Source organism: Primulina tabacum, chromosome 14 (genome assembly GCF_025594145.1).
Source record: "Primulina tabacum isolate GXHZ01 chromosome 14, ASM2559414v2, whole genome shotgun sequence".
In the NCBI taxonomy this organism is placed as follows: domain Eukaryota; kingdom Viridiplantae; phylum Streptophyta; class Magnoliopsida; order Lamiales; family Gesneriaceae; genus Primulina; species Primulina tabacum.
In genome coordinates, this window is record NC_134563.1 from 36,193,766 (window position 1) to 36,218,083 (window position 24,318).

At 35.9% G+C, this 24,318-nt stretch overlaps 6 protein-coding genes across 7 annotated transcripts; 5 read left to right on the plus strand and 1 right to left on the minus strand.

The window, feature by feature from the left end:
* The first annotated feature begins 1,723 nt into the window (after positions 1–1,723).
* On the plus strand, positions 1,724–2,890 carry LOC142525648 (uncharacterized). The gene has a single exon (XM_075629990.1). It carries the CDS (start codon positions 1,913–1,915, stop codon positions 2,795–2,797), a length of 885 nt encoding a protein of 294 aa, XP_075486105.1. The 5' UTR covers positions 1,724–1,912; the 3' UTR covers positions 2,798–2,890.
* Positions 2,891–4,669: 1,779 nt separating this feature from the next.
* LOC142523998 (uncharacterized) lies at positions 4,670–5,651 on the plus strand. The gene is made up of 2 exons (XM_075627722.1): positions 4,670–5,371; positions 5,490–5,651. The coding sequence occupies exons 1-2, from the start codon at positions 4,727–4,729 to the stop codon at positions 5,649–5,651; spliced, it is 807 nt and encodes a 268-aa protein (XP_075483837.1). The 5' UTR covers positions 4,670–4,726.
* A 1,373-nt stretch (positions 5,652–7,024) lies between these two features.
* On the minus strand, positions 7,025–9,763 carry LOC142525649 (cytokinin riboside 5'-monophosphate phosphoribohydrolase LOG1-like). 2 transcript variants are annotated; one of them, XM_075629992.1, is made up of 7 exons: positions 9,609–9,763; positions 9,347–9,444; positions 8,242–8,272; positions 8,014–8,113; positions 7,837–7,907; positions 7,546–7,689; positions 7,025–7,295 (listed from the first exon to the last, which is right to left on the minus strand). In XM_075629992.1, the coding sequence occupies exons 1-7, from the start codon at positions 9,729–9,731 to the stop codon at positions 7,197–7,199; spliced, it is 666 nt and encodes a 221-aa protein (XP_075486107.1). In that variant the 5' UTR covers positions 9,732–9,763; the 3' UTR covers positions 7,025–7,196. The 2 variants fall into 2 exon arrangements, with proteins under 2 accessions (XP_075486107.1, XP_075486106.1); XM_075629991.1 differs by having other exon boundaries at positions 8,242–8,275.
* A 1,918-nt stretch (positions 9,764–11,681) lies between these two features.
* LOC142525646 (putative CoA ligase CCL5) lies at positions 11,682–14,448 on the plus strand. Its single transcript, XM_075629988.1, has 5 exons — positions 11,682–12,980; positions 13,523–13,668; positions 13,772–13,839; positions 13,951–14,053; positions 14,157–14,448. The coding sequence occupies exons 1-5, from the start codon at positions 11,750–11,752 to the stop codon at positions 14,268–14,270; spliced, it is 1,662 nt and encodes a 553-aa protein (XP_075486103.1). The 5' UTR covers positions 11,682–11,749; the 3' UTR covers positions 14,271–14,448.
* A 494-nt stretch (positions 14,449–14,942) lies between these two features.
* On the plus strand, positions 14,943–18,157 carry LOC142525647 (alcohol dehydrogenase-like 7). Its single transcript, XM_075629989.1, has 10 exons — positions 14,943–15,276; positions 15,385–15,521; positions 15,653–15,699; positions 16,048–16,370; positions 16,648–16,730; positions 16,814–16,889; positions 16,966–17,030; positions 17,282–17,377; positions 17,680–17,844; positions 17,927–18,157. The coding sequence occupies exons 1-10, from the start codon at positions 15,219–15,221 to the stop codon at positions 18,041–18,043; spliced, it is 1,167 nt and encodes a 388-aa protein (XP_075486104.1). The 5' UTR covers positions 14,943–15,218; the 3' UTR covers positions 18,044–18,157.
* An 845-nt stretch (positions 18,158–19,002) lies between these two features.
* On the plus strand, positions 19,003–20,021 carry LOC142524215 (uncharacterized). The gene is made up of 3 exons (XM_075628091.1): positions 19,003–19,356; positions 19,483–19,770; positions 19,888–20,021. Exons 1-3 carry the CDS (start codon positions 19,090–19,092, stop codon positions 19,972–19,974), a joined length of 642 nt encoding a protein of 213 aa, XP_075484206.1. The 5' UTR covers positions 19,003–19,089; the 3' UTR covers positions 19,975–20,021.
* The last annotated feature ends 4,297 nt before the right edge of the window (positions 20,022–24,318 follow it).

Below are 24,318 nucleotides of genomic sequence, written 5' to 3' on the forward strand. Positions count from 1 at the left end.
CTTTTGTATTCAAAAGATGCTAATCCAAGTATAATTGGTTATGCTGATGCTGGATACTTATCTGATCCACACAAGGCACGTTCCCAAACTGGATATGTATTTACTCGTGGAGGCACTGCAATATCTTGGCGTTCTCAGAAACAAACGCTCGTAACAACTTCATCAAATCATGCCGAGATTATTGCACTACATGAAGCAAGTCGTGAATGTGTGTGGTTAAAATCAATGACCCAACATATCCAAATTTCATGCGGATTATCATCTGATGAGAAGCCTGTGATACTATATGAAGATAATGCTGCATGTGTTGCTCAAATGAAAGAAGGATACATAAAAAGCGACAGAACTAAACATATTCCTCCTAAGTTATTCGCATTCACCAAGGAGCTTGAGAAGAATAGATGTATTGATGTTCGTCACATTCAATCAAGTGAAAACTCATCAGATCTCTTCACAAAGGCACTTCTTACGTCAATATTCAGAAAGCACATATATAATATTGGGATGCGCAATCTACGAAATTTGTGAAGAATTGTTCATGTCAACATCAGGGAGAGTTTACGTGACTGCACTCTTTTTCCCTTACTATGGTTTTTATCCCAATGGGTTTTTCCAAGTAAGGTTTTTAACGAGGCAGTACAAAAACACGTAATGAAGACATCATCGTATCATGACCATCATCACAAGGGGGAGTATTGGAAAATAATATTTAAAATGTGTGTATTGAATATTTGAATGTTGAATATTTGAATGTTGAAAATAAGAGTTGTAAATATTGAAAATTAGTGTGTGATGATGTAGGTAATGATGTATTTTATTTTTGGATTATTTGTAAAGATTTCCTATAAATAGATCTCTCATTTGTGAAGAAAATCACAATTGAGTAGAGAGAAAAATATTATAAAGTGTGTAGTTTGGTAAATTTTGAGAGTTTGAGATTTTTACTTTTTACCATAAACTTTTACTTTTTCACAACGTCTTAACTATTTTTTTAGGTTATATGAAAAACCAAAATAAAGGATATATTCATAAAAATAAATAAATAAAATGATAAACATATTGTGTTCTAAAAAGGGGAAAAAAAATAGACAATGATGTAATAAAATAAATTTTCGATATTTACTTCCAATTTACTAATTCCCATTAATTTCCAATAATATACATGCTCAATTCTTTTAATTATATTTAGTCAAGAAACCACATTTCAATTGTTCCACAGGGTGAGTAAATGACTGCTTTCCTTGCTAATTCAAAATTGTAGGAACTTTCAGTTAATGTTGTGTTAAGAGCATATCACATTTCATTTTCCAAAGATTTTAGGACATAAAATTTGAATCCTCGTGTTCGATTATTGTTATGCCTGCATATCTAAGCGTGAAATGATATTTGGACAATGCCTGTGGGTTAACCAACATTAAGCATAAAAATATATTAATGCAACAGTGTTCATATTAAATTAGCATTCTTAGTTCTAAGCTGTAAAGATTCCATGATCTGAAACCTGAATGCGTGGCATTAATTTAACGAACATGGTTTTCTTTTTGGCCATATTCTCTGCCCAGCGTGTATAATAGTACTCGTGTGCGCTTTACTGTATTTATTATTGTCTGAAGATCAGTAACAGTCCAGCTCTATGCATAATCAGTATTATTAAACAAACTTTGCTTTTGTCAAGATTCTTCCTGCTTAGGTGTCAAACTTTTGATGAAACAAGATACGGGGAACATGGAGCTCGTGAACTATTATTCTTACTTTAAAATTTCAGCAGATGAGTCATCGTAGGTGTAGTGGATTCCTTTTGTTTTTTATTTGGTTATCTTCTTATATATATAGATTATGTGTGGAAGAAAGTCCAAAATATCTATTCTGGTAAAGAGTAAAACAGTAAGATCTGTTCGTTATACAAGAAAAGATGGCTAATTTCCATTCTAGATCAAACAGTTTACCATCTGAATGCAGTCCACTGATGAATGAGATTCGAGATCGATTATGCCATTTAAAGGGATCAGAAGCCACATCAACAACATGCAAATCTATGTGTTCAAACTTGGCTGGCCTCGTTGGTTTGCACGAAGCACTCAAGAATCTGATTCAGACGCCTTCATTCCAACAAGCCCTCTCGCATGACCAATGTGGGAATTGGATTGACGAGATTCTTGAAGGGTCACTTGTGCTTGTCGATCTTTCTGGATTTTCAAGAGATGTTGTCTCTTTATCCAAGGAATCCATTCAAGATCTCAAATCCTCCATTAGGAGAAATAGAGGTCAAAGTACAGCCACATCAGATGACATCAGTTCTTATGTGGCCTCAAGAAAAAAGATATACAAAATGGTCGGCAAGAAGTGCATCAAGAATTCGAAAAAGTTCAACCAGAATTCAACAACTCTCATGAAAGAAGACGTCGATCTTAAAACAATGGTGATATTGTTTAAAGAAATTGAGGCCATTACTTCATCAGTCCTACATTCGGTATTATTATTCCTTTCCGGTTTAAAGGCAAGATCAAAGCATAGAAGTTGGTCCTTGCTTTCAAAATTCACTCAAACAAGCCGTAAATATTCTGAAGCAGATCAAGAATGCAGTTACAATGACTTGTTTAATGTTCACTTCTACGAGCCCATGAAAGGCATGGATAATGCAACTGTTCAAAACATCTTGAAGAAGTTGGAAGGATCAGAAATGACAATCCTTGAACTTGAAGAGGGATTGGAAGCTTTATTTAGGAGTTTACTGAAAACAAGAGTGTCTCTTCTTAATGTTCTCAGTGTGATCATTAATCACTTGAACTTGCCCTGAGTTTTGAGATTTTTATCACACATGTAAATGAATTAAAGATGATTACTTGTAAATCCACAATTTACACATCAATTTAGTTAAAAGAAGTTTAGTCCATCACATTTTGTAGTTTATCTTGTTTCTGTTTCCTGCTTCAACTTCCCTTCGGCTGTCCAACAAGACAACTCATTTTCATTTGCTCATATCTCTGAAACCGTTGAATGCGAAATTTAACCAGCTCACGTTGATATTATCCCAAGAAAATGACCAACTAGGTCTGAGGATCAAGCATTTTGTCATTTCTTTCGCATGTGTAAGGCCATTATATATTCCTCATGCTCAAAGATCAGTGTAGACAAGATATGTGAGATTTGTTTTTTTTTCAGGTTCAGGTGTTGAATATACAGGGATCATGGAACTCGTGTGAGACCAAATTTAATTCAATTTCCAAAAGTTAAAGAGACACTTTAGGTGGAATAGATTCCTCTTGTTTGGTTTACTTAAACAGTACATTTAGCATATCTGTTCATTTAGCAAGAAAAAATATGGCTAATTTCCATTCCAGATCAAACAGTTTTCCATCTAAATCTCATTCAGAGATGATATGATTTACAAGATCATTTATGTCGGTTAAAGGCTTTAGAAGCCACATCGATAACAGCCAAATCTGTAGTTTGGACTTGGCTAGGCTCGTAGATTTGAACGAGGAAGTCAAGAATCTGGTTCGGATTACTTCAATCCAACAAGTCATCTCCCATGACCGATGTGGAACTTGGATCAATGAGATTCTTGAAGGATCACTTGGGCTCGTGAATCTATGTGGATTCTCAAGAGATGTTTGTTCAATGAAGGAATACATTCAAGATCGATGAAATGCATGGACAATGTAACTGTTCAAAACATCTTGAAGAAGTTGAAAGAATCAGAAATGAGCGTCCATGAACTTGAAGAGGGATTGGAAGCTTTGTTCAGGAGTTTAGGGAAAACAAGAGTTTCTCTTCTTAATATTCTAAACGATCATTAGTCCCTTGGACATGCCCTAAAATTTGAAATTTTGATCGTACTTCTGTACATGACATTAAATATGAATGATACTTGTACTCATTCAATCACATAAGTATTTAACTTTTTATATCTTTAGCCAAATTATAAAATTTACCTGTCTTTCTGTCTGTACATATCTGAAGTAACTTATATATTCAAAGAGAAAATACATCAATTGTAACAAATAAAATTTTATGAAAAGTTAAAAAATTGTACCGAGTGTTTTACTAATGCTCTAAAACTATAATTAATAGTAACGATTTGACTCAAGTACTTTCATGTTACTTACCCGTCCGTGCGTCGTGATTTAAATATAACAAAAGCTTTTACTCTTCACACAGAGCCTACAAAAGGGCAGGTTTTGAAATAAAATGTATAACAGGTATTGATAATTAAATTCACCATTTCAAGAACTAGGCTGTCAAGATTCTTATTGTTCTTGATCATATATCAATCAACAAAATGGACAAGGGGACAATTTTTAAGATCTGATCTCTGAATATTGTTTGTCTAATATGCTATAATGCTTGTTGTGCATGTGTACAATTTTTTTATTGCATACCTGATGATTCTGATCCATGATGAAGGCTAAAATAACATTTTCAACCCAATATCAATTAATATAATATAGACAAGATATGCACAATTCATTTTCTGCATCTTCGAGTGTTTAATACACGGGGAGCACGGAACTCGTGCAACATAAAATTTAATTAATTTTCCAGATGTTATGAGACATTTTTGGTGGAACAGATTCCTTTTGTTTTCTTATCTTTAGTCCTTATATATAGCTGGTGCCTAAGAGATCGATTCAACCATTCCATATCTATTCTGAATTTCTAACAAAGAGCGAAAAAGAAAAGTACATTTAGCCTCACATATCAGTTTTCAGTTCGCAGCAAAAAGATGTCTAATTTCCATTCTAGATCAAACAGTTTACCATCTAAATCTCATCCAGTAATGGATGAGATTCAAGATCATTTATGCTGGTTAAGGAGCTCAGAAGTCACCTCGGTAAAATCCATATTTTCGAACTTAGCTTGCCTCGTAAATTTGCATGAAGGAATCAAGAATCTGATTCAGGTTCCTTCAATCCAACAAGCCATCTCCCATGACCAATGTGGGACTTGGATCGATGAGATTCTTGAAGGATCACTCAGGCTCGTGGATCTTTGCGGATTTTCGAGAGATGTGGTCTGTTTAACGAAGGAATCTTTTCAAAATCTCGAATCCTCCATCAGAAGAAACAGAGGTGAATCAGCCACATCAAAGGACATCGATTCTTATATGGCCTCAAGAAAGAAGATTAACCAAATGGTCAATAAGAACATCAAGAACATGAAGAGCTTCAACCAGAACTTGACACCAGTTTTGGAAAACGCGGAAGATCTTAAAGCCATCGCAAGAGTGTTAAAAGAAATGGAGGCTATTTCTTCCTCGGTTTTGAAATCTATACTGATACTAGTGTCTGGAGCGAAGAGAAGATCAAAACAAAGAAGTTGGTTATTGCTTTCGAAGCTCACCCAAACTAGCCGTTTACATGATGAGAATTGAGATGGAGCAAGAAATGGATGGTGGGGATATGTTGTATGCCTTGAATGTCAACAAGCTAGAAAAAGGGATGGACAAAATTACTAAGCAAACTGTATTGAGGCAGTTGAAATCATAAAAAATGACAATGCAAGAACTTGAAGAGGGATTAGAATCTTTCTTTAGGAGTTTAGTGAAAACCAGAGTATCTCTTCTTAATGCACTGAGCCATTGGACTGTTTTCGACCGCGAGATAGAAAATCTGAAAACTCAATACTTACCAATAAAATTCAGTCGATGAATTTTATATCTGAGCTCCGTTGTCTGAAATACTTATCCTTTCCTCCAAGGAGTTTTAGTTTGTACCACTTCGGTCAAAAAGATCACAGCCGTATATTAAACATGCTGGAATAAAAATTTAGAAAAAAATTGGATTCTATATAATTTTACTTTTGCTTGGAAAAACAGGCTTGAACAATGATGTTGTTGAAATTTTCTAAACCTTATTTCTCTTCCTTTCTCCTAAAGAAATTTACAGAAATTTTTTTAGGAGAAAATCGTTTAAAGTATCTAGTTAAAAAATCCATCATAAAATATGTAATAGTAGCATCTAATCAAATTCATCATGCTGACAGGTCTACGAAGTCCATTGAACAGCACGCCAATTAAGTATATGATCATTTTTGTGCTCGTTTGTCAAGATTCCACTGTTTCTTAACAATTGTTTATTGAAAATTGTTTATGTCACGTTAGAACAATGCCTTTAACGTGAGACTGAATCAATGTCTCTTTCTTATTGAAAAATGCTTATGTCACTAGAGATGTTGGTTTAATTAAGGTAAATTTGTAGGAGTATTTTCATTAATAACCCAAATAAGATATATGTTTCACAAAATACGACCCGTGAGACCGTCTCACACAAGTTTTTGTCAATTTGTAGATGAATGATCGAACATATGTTATAATTTTAAAAAATTTAAAGTAACATTTTATGCCGGAAGTAAGTACTTCTGTACTCCTATAATGACTACAATCAATTATCAAATATGTGAATATTGTAACAAAATAATAATAATAACAATTAAAAATCGATCAATCATATGTTTTTGTGTGTGTGTGTGTGTGTGTGTGTGTGTGAAGTAAACTTTCAAGTGTTCCTGGAATTATTTTAGGTTATGTTTGGATTGATAAATTTCAAATATATTGATTTTATATGTATTCAAATATGTTTGTGTTGTTTAGAGAAGTAATACCATAAAGTTCAAATTATTATTCACTTACATGTTCATATATTATTTCATGTTTATAATTATGTATTTCAAGTTTACCCAATAATGATGTCATTTGAAATTCATTATACTTTGTATTATTAATATGTAAATAAATAAAGTGTAAAATTACTATATTATTTCATTCTAAACAATAAAAACTAATGGACATTCATGAATTTCATGTTTACGTATCTTAGTTTTCAAATGTATATAACACACACTCTCTGTATATAACACACACTATAATTTTTTTTTTTAAAAAAAACTTTTCAAGAATTATTTTCTCTTAATTATAACCAACACGTACGGCATGCATGATCATCAAATTAATTTACTTGCCCGAAGTAGAAGAAAAACCGCTTGAATATAGAAGAATCAAGGAAAAAACACATGCAAATAGACTTTGATAATCAACCAGCATCGCCGAGTCGTTAATTATGTGGTTGATCGATCCCAAATAATTATAAGCATGTAGAGTTATGGAATACCTAACTTCTTGTGTTTCCTTATATTGTACTTTTATATAGTTTGATAAAGAAGTGAAATGAGATAATTAATGAGGTGAAGAGTAATAGTTAAAGAGCGATTTCAGATTGAAGGGAGTTGAGCTGCACCACTTGTTCTATTTCCCATTTTTCCTTAGCCGCCACTCCTTCATGCACAGGATTGTACTCCTGTTATACCACCAAAATTGAACCCATAATTGACAAGGGCATTTGCAAATATAATGAGGTGTAATTCATGAATTAAAAAACCATGATTTCCCTCGCCTTCGTTATTATGAAACACCATGTTAGTTAACATGATTAATGCATAATATTACAAGTGTTTCAAGTCGAATATTAGAACTAATTAAAGGTTATATCATCCAAGAGACAAGTCTTGTTGAATTATACACTTTTTGGTTTATAATCATACACATACCTCCAACTTTTGAATTAGTTCAAGAGCAGTGGGTGCGGAGACTATAATATGACGTTCAGAGGGTGAAATGAATTCATCTTCCACGGCATGGTTGATGAACTTGAGAAAACTGTCGTAATATCCGTCCACATTTAATAATCCAATCTGCAATTTTTAAATATCTCATATTTAGAGAGAAAAAAAACGAAGCAACTACTTTGTATTTGTCTCGCTTAAACTTAATTATTGTAACATAACGAAACTGAATTGCTATCAAAGTCGGTGACAGAAAACTGAAAGACGGGTGTTTACGGGCTTGTCATGAATCCCAAGCTGTGCCCAGGCAACGACTTCCAATAGCTCTTCCATGGTTCCATAGCCACCTAAACAATTAAATATTAGAATATTACTAATTAATAATTTATCAATAATATTATTATTAAAGAAAAAAACATTCAATAATATTATATAATGATGGGAGGAACAGACCAGGAAGAGCAATGAAGCAGTCAGAGTGTTCGGCCATCTCAGCTTTCCTTTGATGCATGTTGGCGACTGCTCGTACTTCTCCTATTGCTTCCCCCGTTATCTTGGAGATAAAATTGTGTGAGGAAAAAAACAAATTTAATTTTATAATTAATGGTTATTATTGACATTAATATTACTAATAATTACTAAAATCGATCAAAGACGTAAAAAATAAAAGGAAGTAACAACCTCTTTGGACATTAGTGTTCTGGGAATAATTCTGCTGGCATAAAATATATAAACAAATTAGTCAGTAAATTTAAGTGTACAATGATAATACATGCATGATCCTTGGTTATTATATAAGATTTTGTTTGGATATAAGGATTTGGATTTGAGAAAGAATTTGGAGGGAGATTTGAAATGGTTCTATATTGAGATAATCACTCGAAAAATAACTATTTAGGATTTGAAATTTATTACCAATTAAATTTACTGAAACAAACCAATGAATTTGTTATTATTAATCCATAATATATAGGTACGTAAACGTACCTAGGTTTTAATTCATTTTGTGTGGCCAAAACTTCTCTGGTCGTTATAACAATAAAATATAAATAAGGTTAAACTAATTAAAATTGTATTTTGTTTTCCTTTTTTTAGAATAAATCGTAGATTTTGAAAATGAAGTGTATACATAAAAGCCAACGACCATATATGGTAACTTATAATGTAACAGAACTCTAAAATAATTGTCTTCTAGTTAATTCGTATTACACTCGTTAAAAAATGATAAAAATTCATGTGAGACCGTCTCACAGGTCAATTTTGGGAGATGAATCTCGGACCCGACTGAATTCATGAAAAAAAACTTTATTCTATGTTTATGGATCAGATTGAACATCTCACGGATATAGACTCATAAGATCATACTAAAAATACCCTTAGTTTTTCATTTTTTTGGGGAAAACAATTAGATTTTTTTCCGAATTTACTTGTGAAGTTAATTAATTAAAAAGAACGAGTTTTATATAAAACTTTGCGGAAAAAACTTGTGTAAGACGGTCTCACAGGTCGTATTTTGTGAGACTTATATCTTATTTGGGTCATCCATGAAAAAATATTATTTTTTATGTTAAGAATATTACTTTTTATTGTGAATATCGGTAGAGTTGACCCGTCTCACAGATAAAGATTCGTGAGACCGTCTCACAAGAGACCTACTCAAACTTTACATTGATTTTAAATGATTTGACTGCAGTTAAAAATCAATCAAGATCTTAATTAATTTACTGAATACATCATATATGTTATGCATACGTGTGTTCAAGAAACAAGTGAAAAGCAAGAGTACCCTAAAACATGACGTCCACCATTATGGACCTCCGCAGATACGAGTCCCATGAGGCCAATGCTGCCCCCTCCATAAACAAGATCTAACTTTCTTGAAACCTACACAAAAAAAAATTATACATTAATTTGTATTATTATTTAGGTAAGTATCGCAAACCGCGGCCGACCCAGTCAATCAAGGTGATGAGGAAGAATTGCATCCTCTGCTCATGTAAATTAGTTCTTGAACAAATAATTTGATCCCATTTGAAATTCAGTTTTACCATTTCTTGGCCTAATTCAAGAGCAGCATCTCTGTAGGAATCCTTCTTGCCTGCACTGCTTCCACAGAAGACACAAACCCTTTTGAATCTTGGTTTGATCTCCATGTCTGCTTTCTCCTCCATTTATTAGTAATATGTTGAGATTTTTTTCATGTTTTTTTAGGTCGCAGTATAAAAAAAGGCCACCCTAAGGCTGTATATATAGGCCGACAGGAATTTGACACTGTTCATGTATGACTCGATCCCTTTAATTTGTCCACAAAATGTAAGAAAATATGCGAAATTCGCATGATCTGATATAGTGTAGCATAAAACTGATTGTGTTGAGTTTTTGACTTGAAGTTTTTTAAGTATTTAAGATTAGCGAATTTTATATGATCCGATTCAGTGTAGCATGCATGAAATTCAAATTTTATGATTTTTAGTCAAACCATCAATTATTAATTTAGTATGAACAATTATGTATTATATATTCATTTGACGCGTATAAAATTCAAATCTTTGAAATTGATTTTTGAAATTATGAAAAAAATTAAAATAAATCTCAAAGATTTAATTTTATATATAATAATCTTTGCTAATTATGCAATCTTAAAATTTATACTCGTAATAAATGTCATTTCACTAAATTTCATTTCGACTTTTTTTACAAAATGGCATGAGAATAAAAATAATATTTTCATCAAATTTTAAGAATAAAGATATTTTTATATGTATGCTTACATAGTTTTGTAATTCAATTCTACAAAAAAAAAATATTATAACAATATATAATTGGTTAAAAATTATTTTTAGGAACATAAAAAAATCAACCGATTTAAAATATATTGCTTATTTTTTTCAGATGTTAGTTCTAAAAATAAATGAGTTAATTACATAGCAAATTATATTTAATAAGAATTTTTATATAATCGAAATATTTTAATTTCTCTGTTAAACTAAAACATCAATTACTTATGTTATTTAATTCACACATTAATCAAATATTTATATGTTAAAGTTTTTGAAAAAACAATATATCATAAGTATCATAGAGTATATTAGTTATTAAGCAAGAACACCTGAATTTCAAATCCATTTATCCAAGTGCACGTTTTGTTTAATTCAAACAAGTCAAGTATGATTAGATTTGAAATTTTAATTTAATAAAAAAAATTGCAATAATATTTTATGTGGGGAAGTTTCCCCACTTATGTAGCTCATTAAACCACTCATAACGACCCATGGTTGAGTCGGGCTACTTATATAATTTAGATGTATTTCATCACATCTAATAAATGAGTGTAATTTCATCGATTGACAGAGAGAGAATATGTCAAAACTATTGAACTTTTCAATGGGCTGCCAAAGATAAGAGATTCAGTAGATGAGTTGGGCTAGGTCGGGCGTTAGTTCTGACTTCTGAACACAATTGAATGAAAGCCCGATTATGCATACTCAAAGAGAGCCCCATTTATATTTCACGTGCAGCCACGAAGAACGTGGAAATAGCAAATATTTTTCACGTGCAGCCACTTTTCTTTGAAATTCAAAAAACATATTTATAACCAAATTATCTATCAATCAATACATAAAGCTGAGGAAAGGACCTGAACAGTGAACCAAATTATTCATTTTTTAAAGGATGATCATGGAGTGGCTACAATTTTTTTGTCATATTATTAAATAGTAGGTTTTTTTTTTCGAGATTATAAAACACTGATGCGAATCTTTATTTGTGAGACGAGTAAATTATATTCATATTTTAAAAAAAATTGGATATAAAAAGTAATATTTTTCATATATGACCCAAATAAAATATTTGTTTCACAAAATTAACATGTAAGATAATAATTTTATAATTATTAAATATATTAATTAATATTAACTTATACCTATAATTATTATTAAATAGGTCATGGTGCATGTATTTAAAAATAAAAATCTATTAATTTTCAGTCAAATTAACGTATATTTTGTAATATTCACGGCACGGTTTAGAGGAGAAAGTAAAATTCAATTCGTCATCAAACACGTGCATGTCTATTTGGTCGGTGTGCAAAAGATGATTGGTTTTATTAAAAAATAAATACTATTATTACTATATCCGAACGACTTCAGACCACAGTCGACGCTTCAATTCCCTTCTACTCTGTTCATCAATGGCGGGATACACCACCGATACACGCACCGGATTCTGCAACGAAAACTCCACCTTCTACAGCAAGCGTAAACCAGTCCCCCTCCCGGCGAATCAATCCCTGGACGTCACGACCTTCATATCTTCCCGCGCCCACAGCGGCAAGATCGCCTTTATTGAAGCTGCCACCGGCCGCCAGCTCACCTTCTCCGACGTCTGGAGGGCGGTCGATGCCGTGGCCACCTCCCTCTCTGAAGACTACAGTATCCGCAAGGGCCACGTCGTCCTCATACTGACTCCGAATTCCGTCTATTTCCCCGTCGTTTGCCTCGCGGTCATGTCCCTCGGAGCTGTGATCACCACCACCAACCCGCTTAATACCCCCCGCGAAATCGCCAAGCAGATCGCCGATTCGAAGCCCGTGCTCGCTTTCACCATCCCGCAGCTCCTCCCTAAAGTCGCGGGTTCGAATCTCCCCGTGGTCCTCCTTGGCTCGGATCTCTCCGGTTCTCAGAGAAATCAAGAATCTGGAAATTTGAGAATCGTTGGGTCCATAGAAGAAATGATGAGAAGAGAACCTAGTCCAACCCGGGTCAAGGAACGAGTCAGCCAAGATGATACGGCGACTCTTCTATATTCCTCTGGAACTACCGGAGCGAGCAAAGGCGTGATTTCTTCTCACAGAAACCTGATCGCAATGGTTCAAACCGTCGTGAACCGGTTCAGACTCGACGAAGAAAATTCAACCTTCATCTGCACCGTACCTATGTTTCACATCTACGGCTTAGTCGCTTTCGCTACTGGTATTTTAGCTTCCGGTTCAACCGTTGTAATTCTGTCCAAATTTGAGTTAGATGAAATGCTGACGGCGATCCAGAAATATTCCGCCACTCACTTACCCCTAGTGCCGCCGATTCTGGTTGCATTAGTGAACAACTATGAAACGATAGCGAAGAAATACGATTTGAGCAGCTTGCATTCGGTGCTTTCCGGCGGCGCGCCACTGAGTAAGGAGGTGATAGAGGGATTTGTGGAGAAGTATCCAAAGGTGACGATTTTACAAGGATATGGACTCACCGAATCAACTGGGATTGGCGCGTCGACCGACTCGCTGGAGGAGAGCCGGAGGTACGGGACGGCGGGGCTGCTTTCTCCAAGTATGGAGGCGAAGATTGTGGATCCGGACAGTGGGGCGGCGCTGCCGGTGAATCGGACGGGGGAGCTTTGGCTGAGGGGTCCTTGCATTATGAAAGGTGTGAATGTTCGATAATAATATTATTTTACATTATTCTATTCTGAGTGGAGTCTGACTAAGATTTGCAACCTTTAATTTTGGCTGTGCTTGTTCTGTCTTCTACCGTGGAGTTATTTTCTTTGTTCTTTTGACAATATCTCAGTTGATCGTGGATACAAATGGTTAGTTGTCCATATCGATTCGATAACATATTTGGGAGTAATATATATGGTCTTGGACCATCCTCCCCTTAGCTAAGTTAGATCCAACTTCTAATCTTAACATGGTATCAGAACTCAGATTTCACCGTTATATAATGGACTACCCATAGTTGGGTCAATCGTTCTGCCCATAATTGGATCCTTTGTAAATTCACGCTCCAAATGGTTAAGTTAGGTCCTAGTTCCAATCTTAACACAAATTATTGGAGTGTCATTTATTTAATATAATCTTTTGGTTGGGCTTGGAGCAATCTTGAAGGTGTCCGTTGTTCTTGTAGAGTGCCTCGGATCCATATGAAAATCATGGGCCTAAAATGATGTAGAAGCTTTGTTAATGCAGGGTATTTTAGCAACGAAGAGGCCACAGCGTCGACTCTGGATTCAGATGGATGGTTGAGAACCGGAGACCTTTGCTACATTGACGAGGATGGATTTGTTTTCGTCGTGGACCGGTTGAAGGAGCTTATCAAGTACAAGGGTTATCAGGTGAATTTACGGATTCTTTTGGGCTTGTAATGATGTTCTAGAATCGAAAATATTTGATGCTAAATCAAAGTGGAGACAACTGATTAGGTGCTTGATGCTGTAGGTTCCTCCTGCAGAATTGGAGGCTTTGTTACTGACTCACCCTGAAATTGCTGATGCTGCTGTTATCCCGTAAGCGATAAAATGGATAATATTGTTGCATTAAATCGAAGTTTGCAAAGAAATGTTTTCTTAAAACCCAATATTTGGAGATTAACCGGATGGAATCATGTATCAATCTAGGTTCCCAGATAAGGATGTGGGACAATTTCCCATGGCATATGTGGTACGTAAAACTGGAAGCACTGTAACACAGAGTGGAGTCATGGATTTCATTGCCAAACAGGTGACCTCGTGATTTACTTATCAGAGGAGAAAGTCGTATGTTGGGTATGATATACAAGTTATGCATTTCAAGTCTTAGTTTGTTTGTATATATATGCCTGCAGGTGGCTCCATACAAGAGAATTCGTCGGGTGGCATTTGCGGCTTCGATTCCGAAAAATCAGTCCGGCAAGATACTTAGAAAGGATCTTATAAAGCTTGCTGTCTCTAAACTGTGAAGTTTTTGATTTTTTGCCTAATGAACAGGATACAGTTTGAGTGAAATTGGAGTCGAATATCATTGTAATGTAATGTCCTGGGTAAGCTTTTGAGTATTACAAGGTTGTCATGCTATGTATGTGATCTTATTATTTGTTTGTGTGAAAAATGGAAGCTATGAATCTGTTGTCTTAATTACGTACCAGAGAACGCAACATAATTTGATTTGATTTAGTTAGAATGTATAAACTAAATATAACGCATACTCTATACTAAATAATTATCTACTATCCAAAGGTGTGTTGGTCGTTGCTGCAAATCTATATTTTATTAATTTATTTTATGTGTACACATAATAAATTTTTATTTTAAGATGTTAACAAATTGAGTAGTTTTTTTGTGAGATTATCTCACAATTTTATGTTTACGAGTTTGACTCGATCGAATTTATATCTATTATAAAAATTAATATTTTTGATATAAAAAGTAATACTTTATAAAAATGAAATCCAGCAATTTAATAAATATTAAATTCGAGTTATGTTTTTATAGTTCATTATGTTATATTTTATAAAAATGTTGATTGTGCTAATTAATGTAACAGCAAATATTGGTCATATACAATTACATTAAATCTAATATTTTTCCAAGAAAAATAAAATAAAAAAAACTATTACATTAAGGCAAATAATTAATTCATACATAAAATCACAACAAAACATTTGATTTGATTTGATTGTTAATGCATCGAGCGACGGACAAAACTTGTGTCGGTAGATACGAGGTCAATGTCAAAATATTTAAATATGGTTCGAAAACTTTTCGAGAAAAAACGCTTTTAGTTGAGGCCCCCACTTGGATGCCTATCCACCCCAACCACAAATCTTGCAAAATCCAAACAACAAGCCAGTACCCATGAACGTTAATATATAAAGAGTGCTGCTGAAACCAGAACTGATCATCAAGAAATGGAAAGCGCCAAAGCTCTGTTGAGTAAAACTGCCGGGACACCCCTTAGATGCAGAGGTATGCGCATTTATCTCAAAGATTTATAGTAATTTCACGCTGTCGATTAATGGGATTTATACACGCACACAAGATGTGTTTTAAAGTGTGTGAAACGTGTGCGTGCAGCGGCGGTGGCCAGGAAACCAGGGGAGCCTCTGGTGATAGAGGAAGTGATTGTGGCTCCTCCAAAGTTTGGAGAAGTTAGAATTAAAATAATCTGCTCTTCTCTCTGTTTCAGCGATGTCACTTTCTGGAAATTGAAAGTATGCGTACGACTTTTTTCGGATCCTGGAACTTAATTTATGTTTAATTTGAAAGAATTTGTTGTTAAAGTTTCTATCTTTAATAGTTTATCTTGTTTTTTTTTTGTCATTATTTGTTTACCCTTGTGAAGGATCCTCCTGCTTGTTATCCAAGAATACTGGGACATGAGTCTGTTGGGTAATTTTCATCAATCTCCCTCTTGGGTTTTATTTCATTTCAGAATGTGGACATTTTGCTTGGAATGAAAATATTATTTTGGTTGAGGTTCTTTCATGTTCTTTCGGGAGGCAAACTTAAATTTATGAGCAATAATGAGAATGGATGAGCAGATAGATCCAGCTATCATATGAAGTTTGAATGAAGATTATACTTGTCTAGAAATTATAAATTTTGTTTGTTACTCCTGAAAATGGGGTAGATCCAACTCGGAGACGAGCTGAACGATTTTTTAATTAGAAAATTTAAGCAGTTTGAAAATGTTTTTGACAACATGATTTCTACTGTTTGACTTCTATGCATTGACAGTGTAATTGAGACTGTGGGCGAGGGTGTGAATGGTTTTGTTGAAGGTGATATGGTCATCCCGATATTTGTATCAGAATGTGCTGAATGTGAGGATTGCAAATCAAATAAGAGCAATCTATGTTCAGTATATCCTTTCAAGGTCTCTCCATGGATGCATGACGGTTCTAGCAGATTTACCGATCTTAATGGAGAAACATTATATCATTTCTTATATGTGTCTAGTTTTATCGAGTACACAGTTGTGCATGTTGCTAACATCACTAGAGTCGATCCGGCAGTTCCTCCAAACCGGGCTTGCCTACTTAGTTGTGGCGTGTCAACAGGTATGCTGAATTTCAACTTTGCCAAACTGTTGAATATGAGATGAGGAAAATAAAATCAGAATAGCCCCTGCTGACATGCGTGGTAGTAGTCTATATGTCACAATGATAGCGCTTAGGCAGATTTGAGTTTGTGTTCCTATCACCATCTATATAACATGTAGCACAAAACATATGTCATATTCTAAGGTTGTTGTAAATACTAATACCGTACCTTTGGATATGATTCTTGTGTTAAATTTTAGGTAAAGATGTTCGACTCTTTTTTATATTTTTTAAGGTGTAGGAGCTGCCTGGAGATCTGCAAATGTTGAAGCAGGATCAACAGTGGCCATCTTTGGACTGGGATCAATAGGATTAGCTGTAAGAGAGTTTCCTTCTCTTGGTTCTTTTATGTTTCTTTTCGATCGAGTCAGGATAGTTTCAGACTTAGAATTACTCTGAAGGTTGCTGAGGGATCAAGATTATGTGGTGCGGGGAGAATTATAGGCATAGATGTGAACCCCACAAAATTTGAAATTGGTAAGTCCATTCTCTTTGATATACTTTCTTAACTATGAATCGTGGGGAAGTTCTAATAAACCATATCAGCATACAGCTAAATCATTTGGCGTGACTGATTTTGTCGACTCGAGTAGCGGCAGTGACAAGCCCATAAGCCAGGTACGTTGTTAACTTAGCCCGAGTATATATTCTTGTTTTCAGGGAATCCGATAGCATCTACTTTGAGGAAAGAAACAAACTTAATGTTTTTTGTATTGCTGCCTTAATCTTGTATTTTCTTTCTTAAGAAGTGATACAAATCTTACTCGTGAAATAATTTAAGACAAATGGTTGCTATTGCTTCGCCAAGTGAGGATGAGCTAAATCTGCAAGTATATTGAGTTATTTTTCTTTTTGTCGTATGTTTTCAGACGATCAACGAGATGACTGGTGGAGGAGCGGACTACTGCTTCGAATGTGTTGGGAAGGCATCGTTGGTTGAGGAAGCCTTTGCTTGTTGCCGAAAGGTTTCCTTTTACCCCAAACAACTTCGATCTATGTCCCTTTTTAATGCCTTGATCGAATCCTCTTTTCCAGATTTCTCATTTCACTTTCCTGCATCATATGTATCATGAACTGATACCATTTGACATGTATATGAGTAGGAGGAAGCAACTGCTATACATAGGCGTGTATATGTGTACCCATCTATGTATACATTTACAGATGTGTATATATTCGTGTTGATTATATTTATATTATTTATGCTGTGTCTATAAATGTCTGTCCATCATTCCCCACTGCATCTAACCAGCCCTCAAATTTTCAGGGATGGGGGAAGACGATTGTTGTCGGAGTTGACAAACCAGGTGCACGAATCTCGTTCAGCTCAAATGAAGTCCTCCATCTCGGAAAAACAGTACAGGGATCCTTATTTGGAGGTCTCAAACCGAAATCCGACATCCCAATCCTCATCAAACGTTACATCGACAAGGTAGTTATCGTTTGTGCACACGTTCTTGCCACTTTTTGCAACGCGATAAAATAATCTTGAGTCGTGTTTTACGCATGTATAGGAATTGGAACTGGACAAGTTCGTGACTCACGAGGTTAGTTTTGAAGACATCAACAAAGCTTTTGATTTACTGATAGAAGGAAAGTGCCTTAGATGTGTGATTTGGATGGACAAATGAACATGATTCTGTTGTTCAACACAACCTTAATTATTTCGAAATAAAAACCAAGTTTGGATCGATATGCTCAATATTGTTATTCGTCACATATTTCATATATGTGTGTGTGTGTATATATATAATCTATTTAAAACTATTTTTTTTTGGATATTACTAATTTTTAAATTATAGAGCTAGGCAAAAGTCTTATTGTGCTGTTATTTATGCTGTCGAAAACAAATAATGTCATTTGAATGCTATTAAATGGAAAATAATTAACTAAAAATCAAATAAATATTTTTACTTTATTTTGAATTTATCAAAATAAATATCAGAACATAAATAAATTGTTTATCTATGTAACACACAACATTTTTATGTGCAATATACAACCTAACACAAATGATAACGATGTAAAAAAAATTCAGATGAAAATAATAGAAATATAATAATTAAATTATCAGAGGCTTTAGCACAACTCGTTAACATCGACCCTCCCAACCCCCAATTTGTAATTAAAAAAGTGTTAAATAATAATGAAATTGCACGTCGAATTGATTGTGTCCCCACATTAAATATGAGACAGAGGTCGTGCTATAAATTTAAGAGTTTTAGAATTGATTTGGACGTATATATATAGACCAAATGTAATCAATTAAAATTTGATGATTGGATGAGGTTAATATATGTTGTATAGATCAAACGTAATTCAAAAACTAATATTTGATCATATCATAGAATAAAAAAATACGTAAGATATAACATAGAATAATCTAACTAAATATTGTGCTATACTACTATGCATAAATATTTGAATAATGAATTCTTTAGAGGTGTAAAATAAACATTTTATAAATAGTAACAAAGATAATGCATTTATTGGTAATTATAGCAAGAAACTGACACGTCGTACAAACGTCACGGAATAATCTTAATAGCGTCAATTACGCGTAGTAAATCCCTTATAAATCACACTCCAATCACTGAACTAAATCAGTAAATGTCCTTTTGCATCTTGTTAAGCCCCCCTTACCATTTTCCACTTGAGTAAGAAAGGATTTTGAAAAATGGCCTATTTCCACCACCAACACGAGAAGAAGAACGATGATGTATCCGCCACTTCCGCAGCCGTGATGCTAGAGGAGAGTGTCGCGGTGGAGGTTGGCGATCGTGGGTTGTTCGATATCATGTGTAAGAAAAAGGAGAAGAAGCTGCAGGGTGAAGAGGAAGTGATAGCTTCTGAATTTGAAGAGAAGGTTCATGTTTTCGAAGAGAAAAAGGAAGAGTCAAAGGAGGAAAAGAAGCTCCACCGAAGCAGCAGCTCTAGCAGTTCCGTAAGTTTCTGATTGTGTATCCTATACTAGTGTATACTGGTTTATATTTTATTCGTACGCCACTTTCTTCCTTTATGATATGATACATGAAGGATTTTTGTTTTCTTGATAACTTATAATATGCAGTCAAGTGACGAGGAAGAAGCGGTGGAAGGAGGAGAAAAGAAGAAAAAGAAGAAGGGTTTAAAGGAAAAGATTAAAGAAAAATTATCTGGAGAGAAGGCGGAAGAAGCTGGTGAGGGAACAACTAATGTACCAGTAAAAAAGTTCGAACCGGAGCAGAAGAAGGGGTCCTTGGATAAGATCAAGGAGAAGCTTCCCGGAGGCAAGAAGACCGAGGAAGTGGCGGCACCACCATCAAAGCCGGAGGTGGTTGAGTGCACCAATGCTGAGGGCAAGGAGAGTAAGGCAAAGGTGAAAGAGGAGGCATGCAATTAAACTTTTGATTGTTTTTTTTTTAAAGTAAACAAATTCATTTCTTCATAATATCTTGATTTACAATACTAACTAATCAAGCTGGTATATCACCAGAACACCAAACAACAAAAGAAGAAACATCAGAAGCTACACGAGCTAACCGATGAGCAACCCTGTTGGCCGATCTCGGCATGTGGTTGATAGACAAGAAAGCATCCGTCTTCAGCATATTGAGAATGTCGATTGTGAGCACTCCACTCGGACCAAGGTCAACTAAGGAGCTGCTAATGGCTTGAACAGCAAGTATCGAATCTGAGAAAATATTAATATTGTGAAGGCCAAGATCCAAACAAAACTCCATGCCGAACCTGATAGCACATAATTCCGCATCTTTCACTGATCCCGGATGACGAATAATGTGAGCCGAAGCTCCCAAAACTGTACTATTATTATCTCGGATCACAGCCCCAACACTGAAACGGTTTCTACCTTCATCAAACCCAGCATCAATGTCTAGTCGCAACTGATTCGGAACTGGAGGCACCCAACACTGGCTCAATAAATTGGCCGATACTAATCTGGTGGACAAAGTCTTACCATGCTGCCGAAAAGCGCTCAGGAAGGAGTAAACCTAATCAATACTAATTTCGCTATTATGCTCTTTCGCAGCGTGCTTACCCTTACAAATTTCTGTCCACAAAGCCCAACTCATAACCACAAACAACTCAAATGCCTCAGTATCAAAATGCTTAGATATCAAGCTCAATGAAATCAACACCCCTCAGTTTTTTCAACACAATCCAATATACAGTAGGTTTCCACACTACTTTAATAATTGGACAAAAGAATAAAACATGGCATGTGGTTGCAAAAGATAATTTACACAAATCACAACAACCATCAACTGGAACATGATGCGCTAGTAAATTCATCGAAGAAGGAATGAAATTTTTTGAAGCACGCCACAAGAAAATGCGTACCTTGGGAGGCAGGTTTAGAGTCCAGATTCTTTTCCACCAATCAAGATGCGGGTGATTCGATTGAAACGGTGGGGGAGCTGTACATTTAATTTCCGAGAGATATCCGGTCTTAACCGAATATTTTCCATCTTTGCTATTTTTCCAGTAGCGAATGTCCTCACTCCCAATCCGATTCAGAAAAGTATTGAGTATGGCTTCTGCTGCAACAGGTGGAAAATTAAGCCTCACTTCCTGTTCATCCCAAACCCCATCATGAACATATTGTGCCACTGTAGAACCGGCAATTAAAAACGAAGGGTGACTGCACAAGCCTGCGGGCATAGTCGGGAGCCAATGATCTTGATGTGCCAATATAGAATTATCATTCCCAACTCTCCAACACAGCCCCTTCTCAAAAAGATTCCTACCCCAAATCAAAGAGCGCCAAACATAATACGGTCTTGAACCTAAATCTGCCAGCATGATGTCTTTGCTTCTAAAATATCGGCTTTTGAGCACTCGCGTCATTAAAGAATTTGGATCTTGAATTATTCTCCAAACTTGTTTAGCAAGAAGCGCTTTGTTGAAAGCGCTTAATTTTCTGAAGCCCAAACCTCCAACTCTTTTAGGCAGACACATGTTATCCCATTTGGCCCAATGCATTCCTTTTTTATCACCATTAGCATTCCACCAGAACTTAGCAAAAACTTGTTCAATATTGCAGCAAAGAGTAATCGGGAGTTTGAAGCATGACATTGCATAGGTTGGGATGGCTTGTAATACTGCTTTGATAAGGACTTCTCGACCACCCATGGAGAAAAATTTAGAATTCCAACTTTGAGATTTTTTAAGGACTCGTTCACGCAAATAATCAAATTGGATCCTTTTCTTTCTCAAGGAGAATGTGGGCAAACCTAAATATAAATCATGGCACATAATCACTTGAATTGTGAGAGTCTGCCTGATAATATCAATGTCCTGACTTGAGGTGCTCGGACTTAAAGTTAAGGCTGATTTTTCGAAATTGACAATCTGTCCGGATGCCTTTTCATACGCCTTGAGACAATTCTTTACTTGTAAACAGTCCGTCTTGGAAGCCCGAAAGAAGATAAGGCTGTCATCAGCAAATAAAAGATGTGAAATAATAGGACATGATTGTGCCACCTTAACACCCCGGATTAACTTCCTCTCCACTGAGTTCGAAATGATCTTAGATAAACCTTGAGCACATAAAACAAATAGATAAGGAGAGAGAGAATCTCCCTGTCTTAATCCCCGGGAAGGACGGGTGACACCAACAATGGACTGATTAATGCGGAAAGAATAAGAAACTGTTGAGACGCATCTCAAAATCAGCCTCACCCAAGGTGTCGCAAACCCCAATTTCAGCAACATTGCTTCCAAGAAGCTTCATTCTATTCTAACATATGCCTTACTCATATCTAATTTTAAGGCTGCAAAACCGGAGTTGGCCTTGCGATGGTTCCGAATCCAATGCATACATTCAAATCCCACAATGACATTATCAAGGATCAGTCTGCCTGGGATGAACGCACTTTGATATTGATCAATAATTTGGGTGAGTATCGGCCGGAGTCTGTTAGTCATCGCTCGCGCCACTATCTTGTAACAAGTGTTGCACAAACTGATAGGCGCAATGCTTCCGGAGTCTGAATTTTAGGGATAAGAGTGATTAACGTTGAATTCCACTCCGAAGGGTCACCCTGATCATTCAGGATAGATAGCACTGCTGTAACCACCTGTTCACCCACTATAGGCCACATTTTCTGGTAGAAAAGCGCTGTAAAGCCATCCGGTCCGGGGGCTTTGGATGGATGCATATCGAATACCGCACGTCGAACCTCTTCACCCGTAAAAGGGGCACATAAAACTCCTTTCATCTGAGCATCTACAACTGCATCAACTGCATCTGTTACTTTTGTAATATCCACCTGAGACGGTTGAGAGGATGAAAAGATAGTGTCAAAATAATCTAAGGTGATTTCCCCCGGGCGATGATCATCCTCACACCATTCTCCCCTTGAATTAAACAACCCTTTGATGGCATTCGCTCTTAGTCTGATAGAAGCTGAGGAGTGGAAAAACTTTGTGTTCCGATCCCCATGTTTCAGCCAATTGATCCTTGATCTCTGAGCCCAATGGAGTTCGTCTTGTTCCTCTAACCTCTCTATGTCTCGTTCCAGCTGAGAAATTTTGGCCATATTGTTTTTGATAATTTGAGATCGCATAAGCCCTTTCAACTCTTGTCGAAGATTTTTTATTTTCTTTCTCAAATGATCAAACCGATTCCCAACCCACATTTTGAGATCCGAGCTGCAGCGACATAACGAGTCTGGCAAACTAATATTACTCCTGAGTGCATCCCACTTGTGAGAAAAGAACCCCTCAAAGTCCTCGTCCAGCAGCCAATTGTGTTCAAAAGTAAATCTTCTATGGCCTGGAATTGTGTTTCTCCTTAGTGGATTTTTAAGGCTCATGATTAGTGCTCGATGATCAGAGCCATAAAATTCTAAATGTTTAACCTCTGCATCTGGGAAGTTTAAGTTCCAGACAGCGCTGCAGAAAAAGCGATCCAATCTAGCTAGGATATTCTCCTCGCCTCCACGTCGATTACACCAAGTAAACGGGTCACCTGCAAAAGGCATATCATGAAGACCACTCTCGTATATTACATCTGCAAAATCAGACATTTGTTTCACATTTCTTGGAGTCCCTCCCTTTTTCTTCGAATCAAATAAAATTTCATTAAAATCCCCACCTATCAGCCACGGCAAAGAATTCAATTCATGCATGTTTGATAAGCGTTTGAGAAGCTGCCATGAGTGGTGGCGCAGGGCTGATACTGAATTTCCATAAAATCCCGTAAATCGCCATCGCTGGCAACCATTACAAATGATACAATCGATGTGACCAGTATAGTAGGATTGAATATGCACCTCAAAAGGTTCCTTCCACAATAGTACAAGACCCCCACAGCGTCGATCACAATTCACAACAAAAAGGCCATCAAGTCAAAATGTCCTCCTCCACCAATTGCACTGTGCAGCCATCAGCTTAGATTCACTAATAAAAACTAGGGATAGGTTACTTTCGTCTAAAAGACGATGAAGTTCGCGGATTGCACGCTGGTTCCCAAGCCCTCGTGCATTCCAAATTAGACAACTCATGGCGATCGGCGAGGTTGCATCGCAACCTTCGCCGTATGGAGAACCATGTCAAAACCATCCTCTCTAATGGCCTTTAATTTTTTGCCAGTATCGAAGGGGCCATCTTGGTCCTGGATTGGACGTTTCCCTAGCCTAGTGGCTTCAAAATCTGCATTAGTCTCATTCGGAATATCTTGAAGCCCTCTGGCCATTCTCTTCCATTTTTCTTATGAGTTGACTGTGTAGTGATCTTGATTGGTACCACGCTACTGTCATCTTGTATGCACATCTCGATGGAGTCTAATTGTTCACTGTCTTCCATATTTAATGTCTGCTTTTGATTGTCTAGCACAAGTAGTGAGTTGTCTCCTGATTCGCTTTTCTCCCTGGATGACACTACCTCTATCAATTTTGTGGGA

Excerpts from the sequence above, each read along its gene's own strand:
- LOC142523998 (XM_075627722.1), top strand. The coding sequence starts at position 4,727 with ATGTCTAATTTCCATTCTAGATCAAACAGTTTACCATCTAAATCTCAT. Across the intron at positions 5,372-5,489 it reads GCCGTTTACATGATGAGAAT|AAAATGACAATGCAAGAACT; the intron begins TGAGATGGAGCA and ends TTGAAATCATAA.
- LOC142525648 (XM_075629990.1), top strand. The coding sequence starts at position 1,913 with ATGGCTAATTTCCATTCTAGATCAAACAGTTTACCATCTGAATGCAGT.
- LOC142525649 (XM_075629991.1), bottom strand. The coding sequence starts at position 9,731 with ATGGAGGAGAAAGCAGACATGGAGATCAAACCAAGATTCAAAAGGGTT. Across the intron at positions 7,908-8,013 it reads CTGCTTCATTGCTCTTCCTG|GTGGCTATGGAACCATGGAA; the intron begins GTCTGTTCCTCC and ends TTAATTGTTTAG. Across the intron at positions 7,296-7,545 it reads AACTAATTCAAAAGTTGGAG|GAGTACAATCCTGTGCATGA; the intron begins GTATGTGTATGA and ends GTGGTATAACAG.
- LOC142525646 (XM_075629988.1), top strand. The coding sequence starts at position 11,750 with ATGGCGGGATACACCACCGATACACGCACCGGATTCTGCAACGAAAAC. Across the intron at positions 12,981-13,522 it reads GGGTCCTTGCATTATGAAAG|GGTATTTTAGCAACGAAGAG; the intron begins GTGTGAATGTTC and ends TTGTTAATGCAG. Across the intron at positions 13,840-13,950 it reads GCTGATGCTGCTGTTATCCC|GTTCCCAGATAAGGATGTGG; the intron begins GTAAGCGATAAA and ends GTATCAATCTAG.
- LOC142524215 (XM_075628091.1), top strand. The coding sequence starts at position 19,090 with ATGGCCTATTTCCACCACCAACACGAGAAGAAGAACGATGATGTATCC. Across the intron at positions 19,357-19,482 it reads GCAGCAGCTCTAGCAGTTCC|TCAAGTGACGAGGAAGAAGC; the intron begins GTAAGTTTCTGA and ends TATAATATGCAG. Across the intron at positions 19,771-19,887 it reads GCAAGGAGAGTAAGGCAAAG|AACACCAAACAACAAAAGAA; the intron begins GTGAAAGAGGAG and ends GTATATCACCAG.
- LOC142525647 (XM_075629989.1), top strand. The coding sequence starts at position 15,219 with ATGGAAAGCGCCAAAGCTCTGTTGAGTAAAACTGCCGGGACACCCCTT. Across the intron at positions 16,890-16,965 it reads CCCCACAAAATTTGAAATTG|CTAAATCATTTGGCGTGACT; the intron begins GTAAGTCCATTC and ends ATCAGCATACAG. Across the intron at positions 17,031-17,281 it reads GTGACAAGCCCATAAGCCAG|ACGATCAACGAGATGACTGG; the intron begins GTACGTTGTTAA and ends GTATGTTTTCAG.